Source organism: Antechinus flavipes, chromosome 5, assembly GCF_016432865.1.
Source record: "Antechinus flavipes isolate AdamAnt ecotype Samford, QLD, Australia chromosome 5, AdamAnt_v2, whole genome shotgun sequence".
NCBI lineage: Eukaryota > Metazoa > Chordata > Mammalia > Dasyuromorphia > Dasyuridae > Antechinus > Antechinus flavipes.
Genome location: NC_067402.1, coordinates 108,322,181 through 108,340,755, shown reverse-complemented (window position 1 = coordinate 108,340,755; position 18,575 = coordinate 108,322,181). Strand labels below are relative to the sequence as shown.

General features: G+C 39.6%; 1 protein-coding gene across 1 annotated transcript in view; it reads right to left on the bottom strand.

Moving 5' to 3' along the window:
- Positions 1 to 230: 230 nt before the first annotated feature.
- Positions 231 to 18,575, bottom strand: part of LOC127564908 (solute carrier family 23 member 1-like) — a gene marked incomplete at its 5' end in the record, with an annotated part of 37,325 nt that continues 18,980 nt past the window's right edge. Inside the window, 9 exons of the mRNA XM_052001745.1 lie at positions 231 to 1,096; positions 1,902 to 1,997; positions 2,123 to 2,231; positions 2,782 to 2,946; positions 6,871 to 7,124; positions 8,584 to 8,740; positions 9,981 to 10,101; positions 13,967 to 14,148; positions 15,838 to 15,997. Of these exons, the coding sequence (XP_051857705.1) occupies positions 840 to 1,096; positions 1,902 to 1,997; positions 2,123 to 2,231; positions 2,782 to 2,946; positions 6,871 to 7,124; positions 8,584 to 8,740; positions 9,981 to 10,101; positions 13,967 to 14,148; positions 15,838 to 15,997 (1,501 nt within the window). The remainder of the gene's footprint in view (positions 1,097 to 1,901; positions 1,998 to 2,122; positions 2,232 to 2,781; positions 2,947 to 6,870; positions 7,125 to 8,583; positions 8,741 to 9,980; positions 10,102 to 13,966; positions 14,149 to 15,837; positions 15,998 to 18,575) is intronic.

Here is an 18,575-nt window from a genome sequence, read left to right as displayed (position 1 = left end):
AAACATGATATATGTCATCTTCCTTAAGAAATGGAATTTGCTAACACTGTAAACCTTTCTTCAGTGTCCCAGTCACTCGCCCAGGCCGTCCAACAACTATACTTTCACGTATATATAGACATACATACATGCATATGTATGTTGTGGGTAAAAATGTGTGAATATATATGTTCTTCTCAAATTTTTCACAATATTTTACTAAGATCTTTCCTTCTACATAAAACTCACTCTTTGTCATGATGATTTATTTTAGTCAATTCCACCTTCCAGTAGATTGCAGGTTCCTTGGAAAGCATGTTCTTTATTATTTCCATCTTTGTGTTTCCAACATTCTTGGCACCAATTCTTGGCATAATAGGTGATTAATTAAATATCCATTGAATTCATAATTATCAAAGACCTTGGGGATCAGAATCTCTGATGAAGATCCCAAGAGCTGATCTCACTCATAAGCTATCTTTCTAGTTCCCTTTATTTTCTAGGGAAGGAGAAGTTGTAGCAGAAATAGTACTGGAAGGCAAAAAATTATGGGCTGATGTCCGCACTTGATTCAGGCTGAGTTTATGCTTCTGGGGTGGAAGTGGAAGGAAATGAAACACTTATAGACTATTTCACAGTTAATGTCAATAATAAAATTAGTATTTTGTATATTTCAGGATACACAGTTCAAGTACATTATAAGTGGGAAACAGGTTGTGGAGAAAGGTTGATTTGTGCATAGGTGAATTAGTAACTTTAGTTACTTTAAGTTTAGTGCTTTAAGGTATCCATTCAAAAAATAGAGGTCTATCAAACCATTGTCTCTTCTGGGATGTTCCTGACTAGGAGAAGAAGTATCTTTACATTCTTGTTTCCATCTTTCCCCTCGATTCCATTGAAATATGACCATTCTCCTCTATGGGATGATGCTCCCTTTCCATTGCTTCCCCTCCATGCACTGGCTTGGGCCAAAAGGGGATATACGAGAGCCAAGAAGCAGTACAGAACTTGGAGCCAATCCCAAAAGGGAAGCTGTAGATCTCTGAGACTTTCTGGGCCTCCTCTGAGTCTTCATGTATTTGGTTCCATGTTGTGAAACCTCTTTCTTCTTGACTTCCTAATGAGAGAGAATGAGAAGTTAAGAGTGAGCCGAGCCCCATGGATCTGTACCATTTGGAATACTGATGGGGAATTTCATTCTTTGGAACAGACCCAGTTGGAGAGCCTTGTAATGAAGATATACTAGATAGCCTCAGTTTCCTAATCTGTAAAATAAGGGAGTTGAACTAGATGAAGATTCAGCTCTAGAACTCTCTCTCCCCTTACAACAGCTCATGATTTAGAACTAGAAGATACTTTAAAGATAATTTAGCCTGACTCATTTACTTCACAGATGGAAAAAACCAAGACTCAAACACAAGAAATTACTTTTCCAAAATTACCCTCCCAGTTAATGATAGGGACAGGATCAGAATTCATTGCCATTTCTATAGCAAGCTGAATATTTTGCCATTCTGTGCTTCTGTATGCATTCTTTCTCTTCCTACTTGTAGCTTCTTTCTTGCTCTGTGACACATAATTTATCCCTCTTGCCTCTATACATTTTCCAGGAAGTCAAAAGCAGTTGACTCAGTTGGATCATGTTCTCCCTAACTGGTACCCCTTCAGCACTTATGTTCTTAGTTTGTTCTGGGAAGGTTAAGTGGGTGCTTGTTTTACTCAATCAGCCATCACCCCAATTAGGCAGTATAGTTTTATGGAACGTGTGCCATGTGAATTTTCACTTCATTTCTATCTCTTCTCCCTTCAATACCCAGCTCAAATGTCAGTTTTTACCTTTTGGGTAACAGAGACCAGAGTAGGGATTCTGTGAGTGTCTCCCTATCCACACCTGCTCTTACACAAAAGTGAGCCAGCCTTACCTGGGATAGTGTTGTCAAGTACAAAACCCAGGAATCCACCCACAAACATCCCAGTGGTGAGCAGAACCTGGACCACTTGATCCAATTGGGGAATTCCTGCAGTGGACAAGAGAAGAACGCGAGAGAGAAACGAGGGAGCTTCCAACACCCCAACCCCTCCGAGCCCCCACTTTCACTGTGCCATCCCAGGTTACAACATTAGAGAGATAGCGGGCCCTCACCTGTCTGGATTCGTTCTGGATTCTTGTTCACCCAGTTAGGAACAGTCAGCCCACAGTAGATGGAGAAGCCAAAGACAAAGAGGTTTCTGGAAGAGTTCATGTCCACATACTGCAGGAAGAAGGAATCCCTACAGATAGTTCCAAGAGTGACTCTTCCCACCAAGGGGGAGCCTCCTGATCAGTCCCTGGAACAATTGCTCAGGAGGTGGGAGGGGATGGGGGGGGTCTGGGAAGACTCTCTCTCTCTCTGCAAATTAGAAACCAAGTGGAATAACTCAAAGGATGGGGATGGCAAAGGGGGCAGAAATGGAGAGCACTCCCCAAGCAAGTTCCTGTTGGGGTAGTGTGATGCTGGAAGCATGGTCATTATAGGAGCTATTTTTCTGGAGAGAGTTGAAAGTAAGTATTTTGATAGGGAAATTTCAAATTTGGCCATTGTCATTTGAGAGGTGCAACACTGAGATGTAGAGTCAGAGGAACTTTTTCCTAACCCTCGTCCTACCATTTAACAATCCAAACTCCAGTGAATTTATTTCAAGAGGAAAAATGTTTCTGTAGATCCTTAAAGGCAAACACTGCCTCGAGACCGAGGCTCAGTGCCTTGCACATAGTAGGTGTTCATAAATGTTGAATTGAATTGAAAAGATGCTTGTCTTTACCTGTAGATTGGAAATTCCCACAGCTGTGATAACTCCAAACATTACTAGGAACATACCCCCGATCACAGGGGTTGGTATGGTGGCAAAAGCAGCCCCAATCTTCCCAAATACGCCCATCAGGAGCAGCACACAGCCCGCAGCAATGATCACCATCCTGCTCCCCACCTGCAGTCAAAGGGAGAGCTGAGAAACAGAGAACTCGGGAACAGCCACGCGTCTGTCAGGCTTCTGGGGGGTGGGCCGGGGCCCCCTGTCACAACTCTGCTAAAGTGAAAGGGGAAGAGTTAGACAGGCCTGAATCCCCACCCAACCCTGCCTCCCATGCAGAGAGGACCCTGAGCTCCCGCTCCCAGCTGGGTCTCTTCTGTCTCACCTTAGAACATAAGCTCCGTGAACAAAGATCGCTTCTGTCCTTTGGGACCACTCCCAGCACCTGGCGCACTGCCTAGCGTGCACCTGATCAATACTTGTTCATCGATGGGCACCACATCGACGAGGATACCCAACTCTGGGATCAGTCCGAGGTTCCGGACGCTCTCAACGCTTATATGCACTGCTAACTATGCAACCTTCGTCCAGCGCAGGCTGGGGATGGTTTTCCAGTTCCATGTATGTGTGTGTCTATATCTATGCTTATAGCTAAATCTACATTTATATCTATATCTATGTCTATGTCTATGTCTATATCTTCCTATCCATCCATCTATCTATCTATCTATCATCTATCTATCTATCTATCCATATCTATCCATCCATCCATCTGTCCATCTATCTATCCATCTATCTATCCATCTATCTGTCATCTCTCTATCATTTATCTATCTATATCTATCTATCTATATCTATCTATCCATCCATCTATCTATCTATCCATCCATCCATCCATCTATCCATCCATTCTCCTATCTATCAATCCATCTGTCCATCTATCCATCTATCAATCATCTATCATTTATCTATCTATATCTATCTATCCATCCATCCATCCATCCATCTATCTATCCATCCATCCATCAATCCATCTGTCTATCCATCTATCTATCATCTATCTATCATTTATCTATCTATATCTATCTATCTATCCATCCATCCATCTATCTATCTATCTATCCATCTATCTATCAATCCATCTGTCCATCTATCTAGCCATCTATCAATCATCTATCATTTATCTATTGATATCTATCTATCCATTCATCTATCTATCTATCTAACCATCCATCCATCTACCTATCTATCTATCCATATCTATCAATCCATCCATCTGTCCATCTATCTATCCATCTATTTATCATCTATCTATCATTTATCTATCTATCCATCCATCTATATCTCTCTATCCATCAATCCATCTATCTATCCATCCATCTATCAATTCATCTGTCCATCTATCTATCCATCTATCTATCATCTATCTATCATTTATCTATCTATCTATCCATCCATCTATTTATCTATCCATCCATCTATCCATCTATCTATCTATCCATCCATCTATCCATCTATCTATCTATCTATCATCTATCTATCTATATCTCTCTATCCATCCATCCATCTATTTATCCATCCATCTATCTAGTCTTTCCAGTGAGACTATAAGCTCCTGAAGGGCAGAAACTGAGTATCCATTTATACACTCATACTGTCTGTGTACTGTAATTTCCAAGGACAGTGACCATTCAGAGTTGTGTACAACATTGATCTCAAAAGTCAGACCTTAACCTTAAACAGAATTCTTAATGGCCCATTCTGAATCTGTAGAACATAAATGAATGTAATCCTTTCTTCAAATGGAATGGCCTTAGCTGTATTTATTACCCTTCCTGAAAAGGACTATCTCTTATTCACCATCGAAGATGAACACATTAATGGACTATGCCTCCAAAGGCCCAGAAAAGTCCTTGTACCTTTCAGAATGCCTGCAAAATTTCATATATAAAATTAGATGCTCCATAGGACCTGGCTTGAGGGTAAGAAACCCATATAGAGCAGCCACAGGGCACTGAAGTCAATCATGGGTGAACCTCACTATCATACTGGAGACAGCTCTTATCTTTTTTCTGTCTCCTCTCTTCTTCCCTTTTTCTTCCACTTCCATACTCCCTCCACTTCCCTTCCTTCTGTCCTTCTTACACCTTAGCTCCAGCAGGGTCCCAAACCTCTACAGCACCATTAGACTTTCTTGGTAGCCCTTAGAGATGGAGAGGTGTAACCTTGGACTTGACACATCTTACTGTTTTTACCTCTGAGGTAATTAGAAAGGGAAAGTGTTATAATATTCCTATCTTATAGATGCAGCTCAGAAAGAGAAATTGTCATACCCCTCCATTGATCAGGGGTTTTTAATCTTTTTTTATGACATGAATTCCTCAGGCAGTCTGGGAAAACTTATGGATAACTTCTAAAATTAATATTTCTAAATGCAAAAAACACATACAATTTCAAAGAAAACCAATGATGCTAAAATACAGTTATCAAAAAAAGATTTTTAAAACAAGTTCCTGGATTCTAAGTTAAGAATTCCTGCCCTATAGAAAACTGAACAAGGAGTAGTTTGCAGGTTATAGTCCAGACCAGTGGCATCAAACTCAAACATCCTGCTTAACATTAACTATGTTATATGGTATTTTTATTCTCTATTGTAGTTAAACATTTCCCATTTTATATAGGGGAATTTGCGAGGCATTCTGAAAGGTACAATGACTTTTCTGGGCCGTTGGAGGCACAAGCCACTAATTTGCTCATCTCCAGTGGTGACTAAAAGGTAGTCCTTTTCAGGAAGGTAATGAGTGTAGCCAGATTTTAATCTACTTCCAAGCCACACCTGGGAGTTTTGAGGCCCCCTGAAGTCTGCCAGTTTGACACCTTCGGTCTAAAGGGCCTACTGCGGCTAAGCACATCGCACGAGCATAAAGTTCTGGTATGGCCCAAGCCTGATTAGAAAGGACTGAGAAATGAAGGGAGAGTTAGAAAATGAAGGCAATGAGAGCAAACAGCTTCCTGGGATTTGGGCAGTGAAAGCCTTTAGAAATAGATGATACTGGGAGAAAATGATAGGGTCAAATGAAGATATTTTAAAGGACAGGGCAGAGCTCAGGATGCTTGTGGTTACTGGGAGAAGGGAAAAAAGAGATGGACAGACAGAGAAACAGACAGACAGAAAACAGAGAGAGAGAGGCCCTGCTCTGTCCAGCCAATCCGGGACTGAGAGGGATTTTTCATCAATACACCCTGTAGTCCATAGCTTCCAAGTGAATGACTTTTTTTAGTACACGCTACATAAAATAATGGAGCTGTTGTGAATACGTATAATATTGTTTCCAAATAATGATGGGCTAAATCTGTTGATTGTGAACCTCCACAGGCAGTGAAGATTATCATCATTCCCCTCTAGGCTATAACAGGATTTCCTCTATGAAGCCCTTGTCCTTTATTTCCTTGAAATGGACGCATTGGTCGTACCCTCCCCCTCTATGGCCTCTTCCTCTGATTTGGACAGCTCCTCCAAGAACTTCCATTTAAGGGGGGAGCTTTCCAGGTCATACTCAGGCTTTTCTCTTACCCTCTCCCTTTCGGTGCCTTTGTCATCCTCTTTTTTAGTTTCCTTTTACGTTCTGTCTGTAGCTTTCCCTACTTATATTTGTAATCCCCAAATTTAGCGCAGAGTAGGTGTTTGACTGATCTTGCTAGGAATCATCTGTTTTTTACTCATTTGGCATCTAAGGATTGTTTATATTCACTCTGGACAACTCTAAGACCACCTCATTATCTTATCTTTCTCTTTTTAAGTGTAATCCTGTCTGACTCAGACTGTAAAATAGAGAAAAGAATAATAGAGTATCTCCCAAAGTGGTTGTAAAGCTCAAACAAAATAACATTGGTAAAGTACATAGTACAGTGCCTGGCGCATAGTAGGTCCTTCATACACTCTCTGGATCTCAAGAGTGCTTATCTTTAAAAGGAGAAGAATAGATTGTATGGCCTCAAGGTTAACTTGGACCCTATGATCCTGTGATTTGTCAGTAAGAATCCCCTGGTTTGTGTCCCAGAACTTTGCGCTAGCGGGTTGGGCGACTCTGACAGCCTTACCCTGGTGATGCCCAGGGCACCAACGTTCTCGCTGTAAGAGGTGGTGCCGTTCCCAGTGCCCCACGCTCCTGCCAGCAGGCAGCCAATGCCCTCGATGCCGATGCCCCGATTGAGGGCATGTTTCGGAGGGGGCGGGGCCCCTACGAGCCGGGCGCAGGCGTGATAATCCCCCACTGATTCCACCATGGAGGAGATCACCCCGGCGATGATACCGAACACTCCAGCCAAGCTGATGGTGGGAAGTCCCCATTGCCCTAGAAAACACAGAGCGACAGTTAATTTCAGGGACATTAACCCAAAATCAAACTCATCTCTACATCTTCCCTCCACCCACAGGTGCTGATAGTCTGGGGGGAGACATGTTTGTGAATCTAGATTGAACCACACAAAGTGGATAGAACATTGGACTGCGAGTAAGACACGTATATTCAAAGCCCAACAGACGTTCTAGCTAAACAATAGCATAATATTTGGGGCACAGGAATAAAATTAGATCCTGGGCACTTCTTGGAAAATCAAAAAGTCTTCCACAAACCCTCTATGGACTGAGCTTGTACAACCTTCATCAACTCAACAGGACCTTTGGGACGTGAATGCTTATCATAATCCTTCTGTGACAAGAACTCATATCCCAAAGGTCCTGCTGAGTTGATGATGGTTGTTGGAAGGGAAAGCTAATGGTCAGCCATCATAGGGATAGAAAGCACCAGAAGTCAGGTCCTTCTGGGGGAAATCCTTAGGGTATTTAAGAGCTGAGGGAAAGAATCTAAGAAGTTCTTACCTGGGACTGTTCTTGTTGTCATAAACTAAAAAGCCCAGGCAGATCTCTGGGCCACCTTGCCATACTCAACAAGGACCCCGGGTATGGCACAAGAGACACAATATACAATCCTGTTCCTAGAACAACCTCACTTGAGATAAAAGGTGTACTAGAGGAAATAGTGCTACTCCATTATTTTCTCCTGGGGATAAGGAGGGAGTCAGAGAAAGAGATGATTGTTTTTCCTTCCCATTTAGTCCCTTATACCCGCAAGATTTGTCTGGTTCTGACTAAATAAGGGAAGTACAGACTCTGCAGTGGGATCGCGGGGAGCAGGGGAAAGGGTACACAACCTGAAATCTTGGGAGTCTAAGAAATTGTTACTTGGAGACAATGCTCTCAACAGACTTGGTTTCCAAAGAAATACAGTGTCAAATTCACTTTAAAGGGAATCTTGATTCTAGTTTGGTCTAGGTCTTTTAGGACACCCTGATTCTTCTCAGAATTCTCTGGAAGAGCCCTTACTCTGCCTCCCATCCTGCCTCTCATAAGTGCCTACCCTCATAGTCTCATATCCCCTCCTCCCCCCTTTTGTCCCTTTTGGTCTCATGCTTCCAAGGCCAGATTGATGTTAACATGGTATTTGGGGCCACAGTGTATCCAATGGAGCAAGGTCCATTCTATTCCCCTTCAGGGGTCCTCAAACTATGGCCTGCGGGCCAGATGTGGCAACTGAGGATGTTTATCCCCCTCACTCAGGGCTATGAAGCTTCTTTATTTAAAGGCCCACAAAACAAAGTTTTTTCTTTTTACTATAGTCCGGCCCTCCAACAGTCTGAGGGACAGTGAACTGGCCCCCTATTTAAAAAGTTTGAGGACTCCTGCCTAGATCTTTGTTTTTCTAATACTGCTTCTCTTCACACTTGAGAATTCCCACTGGTCACTGACCATACCTGGGTAAGGGATGCGGAACCAAGGGGCCTGGGACAGAACACTGCCTTTGATGTCTGTACGGGCCAAATAACCATATTCTGAAGGGGCCGAAGGGAAGACATTGGTGACAGTAAGCACAAAGGAGATGATCCAAGAAATGGAGAGCCCCAGTAGCACCTGTCCAAAAAAGAAACAGTTCCATCATTCCATGCAAACTTCCCTAATTTTAACCCGAGATGCCTGCCTCTCAGATAGGGTGGGGAAAAGGAAGAGGGAACTAAGGAACTATGCTTGAGCAGAAATTATTCTGAACTAGTGGAAATCTGTCATTTCACAAATAAGAATACTAAAGATAAAGAATAAAATACAGATTGGCCAGAGACAAAATTTGTAAAAATAGTAGAAAGGAAAAAGAGCAGTAGGTAAGAAGTCTTGGGCTCTAGCCTTAAATTTTGTTCCCTTCTTAGCTATGTGACCTTGATCACTTAATTTTGGACCCTCAGTTTCCTTTGGCAACCTGGTAAAACCTATGGACCCCATCTCAGAAGGATGTCTCTAGGATGCATAGAATAAAATGCACAGAATTACAAAGGAAGACAATTTAGAGACATGTAAAATATATTTTAAAAAGTATGCACTCCAGGTCAAAAAATCATGACCTAGATAGATTGCCTTTGGATTCTCTTCCAACTTTCAAATTCTGCAACTGTGATTAAGAAGATCCAGAAGAAAAGGCTAAGAGTGAACTCCCATGAATATTTTTTTTTGAGGGGGAGAAAAAGAGTTGCTAAAATTATCAACAGCTTAAAAGTAAATTAAGCAGAACCAAGAAAGTAATAGAAACCTCTACAGCTGTGTAAGTTAAAAAAAAATAAAAGAACCTTGAAAGCTATGTAATTATAATGACCAAGCTTGCGCTCTAAGATGAGGTAAAGAGATACATTTTTCTCCTTTCCTTGGGAAGATAGGGGATTATTGATATGAAATGTTAGTTTAAGTTTGCAGCCTTAGTTTAGATTCTGAAGATATTTTTATTGTTCAGTTGTGTTCAAATCTTTTTATCTTCAATGAAAGTTTTTTTGGGGTTTTTTTGGTAAAGATACTGGAGTGGTTGGCCATTTCCTTCTCCAACTTATTTTACAGATGAGGAAACTGAGGCAAATAGAATTAAGTGACTTGCCTAGGATCCCAAGCTAATATCTGAGGTTAAATTTAGGTCTTCCCAAATCCATGTCCAGGGCTCTATTCATTGTACTACATAGCTTCCCTTTAGATTAGCTAGACTGATTCTAGGTTGACTGACTTTGTTTTAGGGGAAGGCTCACTATGTAGAGAAGGGGATGGGGCATATTTGGAAATGAGGATGTCAAAACAAAAAAGAATCAACAATTTTTTAAAAACTCAAAATATAGCTTACTGGGAAGATCTGAAACAGGTAGAGCTTAGAAACATGACACTTCTTGACTTGCCCATAAGCAGGTACTGGCACAGGGATGTTTTTCAGGTACTGAGAAAACAGTACAATGAGGAAGATGGTCCTGGAATGAAAGGAAAGTAAACCTGAATTACTGTTCTTTATCATGAAGAGATTTCAGATCTTCCTAAGAATATCTGCTCTCTCCATTGCTTCCTTTCCCTTCCACTACAACTCCCTCTTTCTTCCCTTCTAGACTATTGGTGAAACCTCCTAAGTGATTTCTGACCTTTCCATTGCATCCTTAATACTACTTCCTAGTGTAAACTTCCTAATGCCCTGCCCTGACCATATCATTCCTCTACCCAAAAACCTTCAGTGGCTCCCCAATGTCTACCAAATAAAACAGACTGCTGACCCCTGGTAGCTAAGGCTCCTTCAGTCTGACTCCAAGTGACCATTCCACTTCATTTTCATGCTGTTTTCAAAACTGATTCCAGAGTCAGGAAGAACTGAAGTCCTAAATCTCTCCATTGCTCTCAATACTCTCAGCAACTTTTAAGACTTTACTTTAAGACTTTAACTCTTTAAGTTATAGAGAAGGTGCCAACCTGCATTGGTGGAGGGAATTGGTGCCAGGATTTCCATATACCAAAGAAGTTCCTACTCCAATCCTGACTTGAGGTCCTTTATATCTTGGTCAAAATAATTATGCTTCATCCTCAGTTTTCATATTGTCTTCTCTATTTTTGTGCTATTTCTCATAGGTGGGAAACCTTTATTTTCTCTCATCTCCATATATTAAAATTGCTCATTTCATTCATGACCCAACTAACGACTCATCTCTTCCATGAAGTCTTCTCAGTAGTAGATTTAAAGTCAGAAAACATGGATTAGAATTCCAATTCTCCTACTTCCTGTCCTGACTTTTCTAGGACTCAGTTTATGTAAAATGAGGTTAGGTTCTTAATGGCCCTCAAATTTCCACCCAACTCTAATCCTAAGAATGTGTGAAAAGAAAAATTAAAATTAATAAATCAATAAATATTTATTGCCATGTGCTGGGGGTGCAAAAAAATTCAAAAACAGTTTTTGTCCTCAAGGAGTTTACGTTTTAATGGGGGAGATGACTGCACATTAATCTGTACGTCTAAAATATGTACAGAATATATTGAAGGCAGTTATAGAGGGGAAGGTATTAGCAATTAAAGGAAAGGCAGTTAAAGTATAAGAAGTGGCTCTTAATAGAACAAGGAGATCATTATACACAGTAACAGCCACACCTTGGGATGAGCAACTATGATAGACTTAGTTTTTCTCAGCAATACAAGGATCCAAGACAATTCCAAAAGTTTTGTGATGGAAAATGCTATCCAGTTCAGAGAAAGAACTATGGAGTCTGAATGCAAAGCAAAACATATAATTTTCTTTTTTTTAATTGTTTTTTGTTTCTCATTGTTTCCCCCTTTTGTTCTGATTCTTCTTTTTACAATATAATATGGAAATAGGATTAATGATTGTACGTGTATAGCCTATAACAGATTGCTTGCTGTCTTTGGAGGAGGGAAAGGAGAAAGGGAGAAAAAAATGGAACTCAAACTTACAAAAATGAATATTGAAAACTATCTTTACATGTAAATGGAAAAAATACTATTAAGTGAAAAAAAGAAAGAAATGTTCCATAATAAGACATCATTTACCTGATTTATCCTGGCAGCATTCAAATACTACTTGAAATCACAGAGTTTGAAAGCTAGAATGGATGTTAGAAATCAACTTCTATGATTATTATAACCTATACGTTAAAATGTTCTGTCATTTTATTTATTCTTTCATTGACTTAAACAATAAAGTTGTCTTTAATAAGTGAAGAAAAGAGGGGAGGGATGTTCTTGAGCTGGATCTAAAAGGAAGCCAAGGATTAAAAAAACAAACATTAGGAAGAATATTTTAAGCATTTCAAGCAGGGAAATGGGAGATTTAGCACCATGTGCAACAGCAATTAGGTCAGCATGGCAGAAACATGACAGACACCGAGAGTAGTAACATATAAGAAAACATTGAAGAAAAGCAAGGGAGGAAATTGTAAAGAGCTTTAAATGCCATATGGGAAGTTTATATTTGATATTAGAGATAACAGGGAAACCCTGAAGTTTGCTGAGGAGGGAGCAATAAATAAGATCAGACTGCAATTTAGGAAAAATCACTTTGGCAGCTGTGTGGAAATGTGAAGGTCTTGCCTCTTTTATTGGATTTCCATCTGAAGCAGCTGTGAGCGACACAAAGGCATATTGGTTAGTTGATTGAATGAGGAGAGACTTGAGGCAGGAAGCCCAATTAGAAATCCAGGTATAAAGTGATGAGGACCTGTGCTAAGGTTATGGCTGTACATAAGGGCTTTTATGATGGCAGAAATGACAAGATTCAACAATAACTGGATTTGTGGGGTAAGCCAGAGTGAGGAGCTGGGTGATGGGAAGGATGATGGGGCCATTGCCAATAATAGATAAAAATGGAAAATGGGTGAACAGAATGTGTGTAGGGATAGAGAATAAGGGGTTCTGTTTTAGTATGTTGAGTTTGACATACCTATGGAACACCCGCTTTTAAATACCAAATAGATGGTTGATAATTTGGGAATAGACCTCAGAAGAGAGACTCGGACTAAATATACAGATCTGGGAATCATTATTTAAAGACTGCATTTTAACTTATGGGAATTGATGAGATCACTGAGGGAAGAGATGACAAAGAGAAAAGAAAACATGTCAACATGATATAGATGAAGATCAGCAAAGGAGAATTAGAATAAACAATCAGTATCACAAAAACTCAGGGAGAAAGTATATAGATGATAAGATGTTCAACAATGACTAATGCTAGACAGAGCAGGGAGGATGAGGATTGAGAAAATGTTATTGGATTTGACCATAAAAAAAGCCCAGGTAATTATGAAGAGCAATTTCTGTTGCACGAGGAGCTGAGAAATCAGGTGGTTTAGAAGAGAATTCGATTTCAGAAAGGGAGTCCCCAAGTGTAGATGACTTTTTAAGTTTAGCTGAGAAGGGCAGAAGATATATAGGATGGGGCTGGAAGTATCAATTGAGAGGTTTGAGGTTCATTTTGTTTTTTAAGAATGAAGGAGAATGAAGGCAGCAGGAAGGAAATAGTAAATAAGGGTTAAAGAGAAGATAAAGACTGAGGTGGTAGTAGTGGTGGTGGGCAAGATGCTGTAGAAGAGGGAAATGAGGGGATATTGAGGAGATGGCCTTCACAAGTAGAAGGGCCATCTCTTTATCAGAGACTAGAGTGAAGGAGATATGGCGGATGTGTGTTACTAATAGTGATTAGCTCTGCTAGTTAGAACAGGACACTAATGGGGTCAAGGTCAATGAGTCTGGTGTCTATAATGGTTATGCTTTTCCTCTCACTCTGAGGAGATGTCTTAAAAGAAAGTGACAAAGGAGATGGGCGAGAGTATGTGGCCATGACATACTCAATGCTTTCTCCACTGATGGAAAAGTCACTCACAGGATATGTCTTTCTGGTTACAGGCAAACTCTCCTTGCTGTATCCATCAGAATTCAGGCTTCCCCACGGGGAAGAGGGATTAGACATCATTTACTTAGGGCAGGACTAAAATCACATGGGAAGAATTTGGAAAGACAAATTTAAGTCTAACCTAAGGAAATGTTTTCTAACAATTAAGGAAATCCTCTCCCTCCCTATCTCTCTTCATTCATGATCTTCAAGCACAGGGCAGGGAGACTCATCAGGAATACTGCAGAGGGTACCTTTTTTAGGTATGAATTGGACTGGATTGACCACTGGACTCCTTTCCAACTTTGAAATTCTGTGATTCCATCAATTATCAGTTTAAGTCAGAGTATAAATGAACTACAGTGACTACTGACCACAAGTTGATTTTCTCAGTAGATAAGATTCCAGGCTCATCCCGAAAGGAGCTGGTTTCCCCAGGGAACACTTACATAGCGGAGATGCCCCAGTGGATCCCAGCATCAGTCCCTGCAGAGTCAAAAAGAGGCAAAGCCACAAGGGAGATGGTTGGGGCAATGGTCAGGGGGCCAATGAATCGCATCAGGAAGCCAATGAGGCCAGAGAATCCCACAATGATCTGGACACAGGAAGCCACCATGATGGCACCCTGTAACTGAAAAAGAAGAGCTATACTTTTATATTTCTTGGATTAATATCAAAATTGAATGCTCTAGTCCAGCCCCAGGCCACCGATCCACACTACAAATTCTACTTCTTAAGCCAGTGAATCAGCAATATCTAGAGCAAGGATGTCTGATAATGTCAATGGTAAAAGTTTGAAATTTAAAGAATTGGTGGAAGGTCACCATCAAGAAGAGACAATGTGGCTCAAATAATTGAATACGAGCAATTCCATTGAGTCCAGATATAAAAAAAATAAATAAATAAACATTAGACGGCAGAATTTTTTGATTTAGTGGATTTAGTACATGGCCTTGTTTCCTTAGTGGTATAGTTTGTCTGATTCATTATAACACTGAACAAATCTAGTTACATGACCTCTGAACAGTCAGGATTCTAACTTCTTAAAGAGATAGCATGATGCCTGAGCAATGGCAAAGTTCAATCTGGGTCGGGGAGAGGCAGTTTAGTTGAAGATTTGGATTTGCGGGCTACAGTATCTGGGCTTAAATCTTTACTCCTGCCATTGATTATCTGACCATAGCACTTATTACTTTATATTTGCGTTTTTTCATTTGTGAAATATATTTGTAATAATACCTCTACTGCCTACCTAATAGGACTATCCTATAAATTTTGTATATAACACTTTGCAAACTTTAAAATGTGATCTAAATGTCTCTATTAGGATTATCACCCAAACCAATTCAACCAAAAAATTGCTAATTACCTACTATATACAGAATGTTGTGCTAAATTCTTACCTTTGCTTGGCCCAGTGAAAGCATCAAGGGGAAGCAGCTCACACCATCATCAATTTCAGGAGCTTTTATTTGAGGGCACACAATGTGCTTTATTGATGTAGCAGATAAATGCATAAGGACTAAACCCTGTAATTTCACTAAAGAGGGAATTTTTGGATGAAGAAACTCCAGCATTAGATCAGCCATTTGGTCTCCAGTTATTGTTAGAAGAAGCTCATTAAACTGTCTGAATTGTGAGGATTTGTTGGATTTTTGGAGGAAGGGGGAAAGAACAAATGGGTTTTCTCCTGCATGTCCCCCATAATATCTTTCTCCTGTCTTTTATTTTTGTTCATATTTAATGTCCTAAAATAGCTTTGAGTAGCTCTCCAGATAGTTTCCTGCACTGGGGCAAGACCTTTACAAAAAGATACACCTATTTGTACATTGCCAAATTTTTATAAATTTTTACATATATATACATGTAGATCAGGTACAGCTATACAAGAGCTATCAGTCTAAATGTAGCTGCTCTCCAAGAATCCTCAGCAGCACTTGGAGTCCTTGAATAGTTAGTGGTTCTTGGTATAATCAGCCAAAAGAGACTTGGAAATTTTTACTTAGGAGCTTGGAATTTACTACACATGATTTGCACACACAGATGTGACTGTGCAACCTTGAGTTGATAAATCTTTATAAAACTACAACATTCCCACCTGTTTTGATCTATTTCTCTGGATTGGCTAGAAGAATCCCTGAGAGCAAGTGCACTAATCTTTTGGACCACTTAGATGAAAAGTAAAAAAGTTTTCAAAATATTCTGTATGAAATTTCTATTTCTATGGTCTCTTTGGCAGCTCTTTTTTTCTTGTTTTAGCTCTACAATCACCAACATTCCCCAGGGCCAACACTCAGACTTTTCCCCCCAGAATGATTACCTCTCGAATCCTTTTCTGCCATTCTTCAGTGAATTCCGGAGAGCTGACATTCACCTGCGTGGCATTGAGAGTCCAATCAGGGCATTTCCATGCGGGAAGAGAGAGCATCGCTAAGGATGGGGTCAAAAAGGCAAATGTCCCACCCTGGAGAATAGGCAACCTAGAATAAGAGGGTAACAATGGGGTTATTTAACCATATCTTGTGGTTTAGCTAGGAAAGAATGCCATCTGTGAATGGCATGATGATTATTTTGAGGACTGGTTTTGGGATTCTCATTTAATCCAATTCAATAAAAAAATTGTGAAGTATCTACTATGTGAACTAAGTTTTTATATTTCCCTGTAATTTTTTTTATCAAAACACTCTGGCCTGACCCCTTGATCCTAATGCTCAAGCCTAGTGAGTAGGAAAAAATACTGACCTTACAGATTTGAGTTCAGGTAACAGACTCTCAGACTTGGATGGACTTCAAAAATTATCCAGCCTAGTTATCTAGTCCTCTTGACAGCATTCCAACAAACTCATATAACCTTCATTGAAGAACTCTAGAGCCTTAAAATCTACTTTCCAACTTTGTCTTTTTGTATTTTGGACAGTTGGGTTTGTTAGAAAGTTTTTCCTTTTATTGAGTCAAAAAAAATCTGTGTTCCTGAACATACTCAATCTGTTCCTAAATCCATTGCTGCTTAAGTTTTGGATTTTCCATTTATTAGCAGAATGACTTTGGACAAATCATTTCATCTTTCTTTTATTTTTAATTCATTCTGAGCTTTAATTTCCTTATATGTATCATGGGGTAATTATACTTGCACTAGCTATTTTTCAGACTTGTCAGGATCAAATGAAATAATGGATAAGAATGAACTTTGTAATTATAAGGAGATAACAGCTTGAACACGGTAACAAACACCGATGGCAAAAAAGGAAGAAGGTTGCTAACTTTGCCTTGTCTCACCGGAGTTGCTATGGATCTTTTTAAGATTTGTTAAAGCTTCTGCCAGGATCATGATAAAGTTGAAAAGCATTTTCTTATTCTAATGTAAATATCAAAGTAGCAGGAGGAATTCCTAAAGAAGGGTACGGAGTAGGAGATCATTGGGGAAAAAAGGGTCTCTTTTTTCTGTGCTTGTCACAGCTGGCTATGGGTCTGACTAACAAAGGAGCCGAAAAGATGTTAGAAAATAATGATACTTCTTTTGAGGAAGAAGTTTCAACAGCTAAACACAGCTCCAAACATAGCAGTAACAGCTTAGTGGAGAAATAGGAAGTGAAATCATATGGGAATAGCAGTAATGGAGGTAGAATAAAACAGAAACGAGCTACGGATCTGAGAGATGCTTCAGCTAAGAAACAACACTAGTAACATGAGTTAAGGGAAGAAGATGGGGAAAAAGGAAGGGAGCAAGCATTTATTTAGTGCCCATTATGTGTTGAACACAGAATGCTGCTTACAGTTGAATTAGTAATAGGTTTATATTTGTATTCCAGGGAGAAACATTACTTTTTAGAGTTGGCAGGTGGTACGGTGGACAAAACTGGGCCTGAAGTCAAGAATACCTCAGTTCAAATTCAATCTCAGATAAAATGAGAAAATTGTAGCACCTACTTCCCAAGGTTGTTATGAGGATCAAATGAAATAATATTTATAAAGTGCTTAGAACAGTGCCTCATACATTGTAGATGCTTAATAAACACAATAAATATTTGTTCCTTTCTTCTTCCCTTCTCCTATCTAAAATATGAATTTCTACTCCAACAGATGCTAGGGTACATTTTAGGTACTTAATAAATATAATAAATATTTGTTCCTTTCTTCTTCCCTTCCCTGAACCAAAAAATGAATTTCTACTTCAACAGATAATTTTCTACCTCTACTAAATACATTCAATGACAGTGTTATTATCCCACAAGACAATCTATTCTATTGTGGTACAGTTATTTTTAAAATTCTTATTTATATTTAAAACATAACATTATATAACTATAATTTATAACATACTTTCATCTATAGTCCTAGTTCTGCATCAGAACTATCCAAGACAAGCCTAGTCTTCCCTATGACAACTTTTAAGATATCTCATTTTTCCTCAAGCACTCCTCTTATGTGCTGGTTTTCAGATCTCTCACAAGTATAGTCACCCTCTTTTAGATTTGTTCTAGTTTGATCAAGTCCATATTGATTGAAACACTGGCTAGAAAAGTGGCCAGAAAAGCAAATATTCCATACTTAAGAGCAGGCAGGATGGGGAAAGATTCAGGGGAAAAGATATGGTCTAGGATGATGTGAAGGCCAAGGATCAGGGGGCCTACACCACTCTCTCACTTGGACCCTGGCTGAACTTGTGTCTGAGTGAAAATCCCACTGAGCACAGAGGAGAAAGGAGATGTTTATTCCAGGGTACTTTGTTCTAGTACTTTCCAAAATTTATGATTTCACCCCCTCCACCAATTCAGATAGAAACCCCTTCACTGCTTCCTAAATTTGAATGAATTTTTATGGACAAAAAAAGAATCTACAGTAAAACCTGCCACAGTTTGTGCTTTGCTAACAAAGCCTTCAAGAACTCTTCATCAGCACCATTCTCCAACACAGTCAAGTTTTAATGGAGACTGAGCAATTTTAATTTTGGTAATTCACCAACTACAAATTGGGAATAGAGGAACCAATAGCCCCAAAGAGAACAAAGAAAGTATTTGACCCAGATGTAGATTTCTTTAATAGCTTTTTTTTGTCATG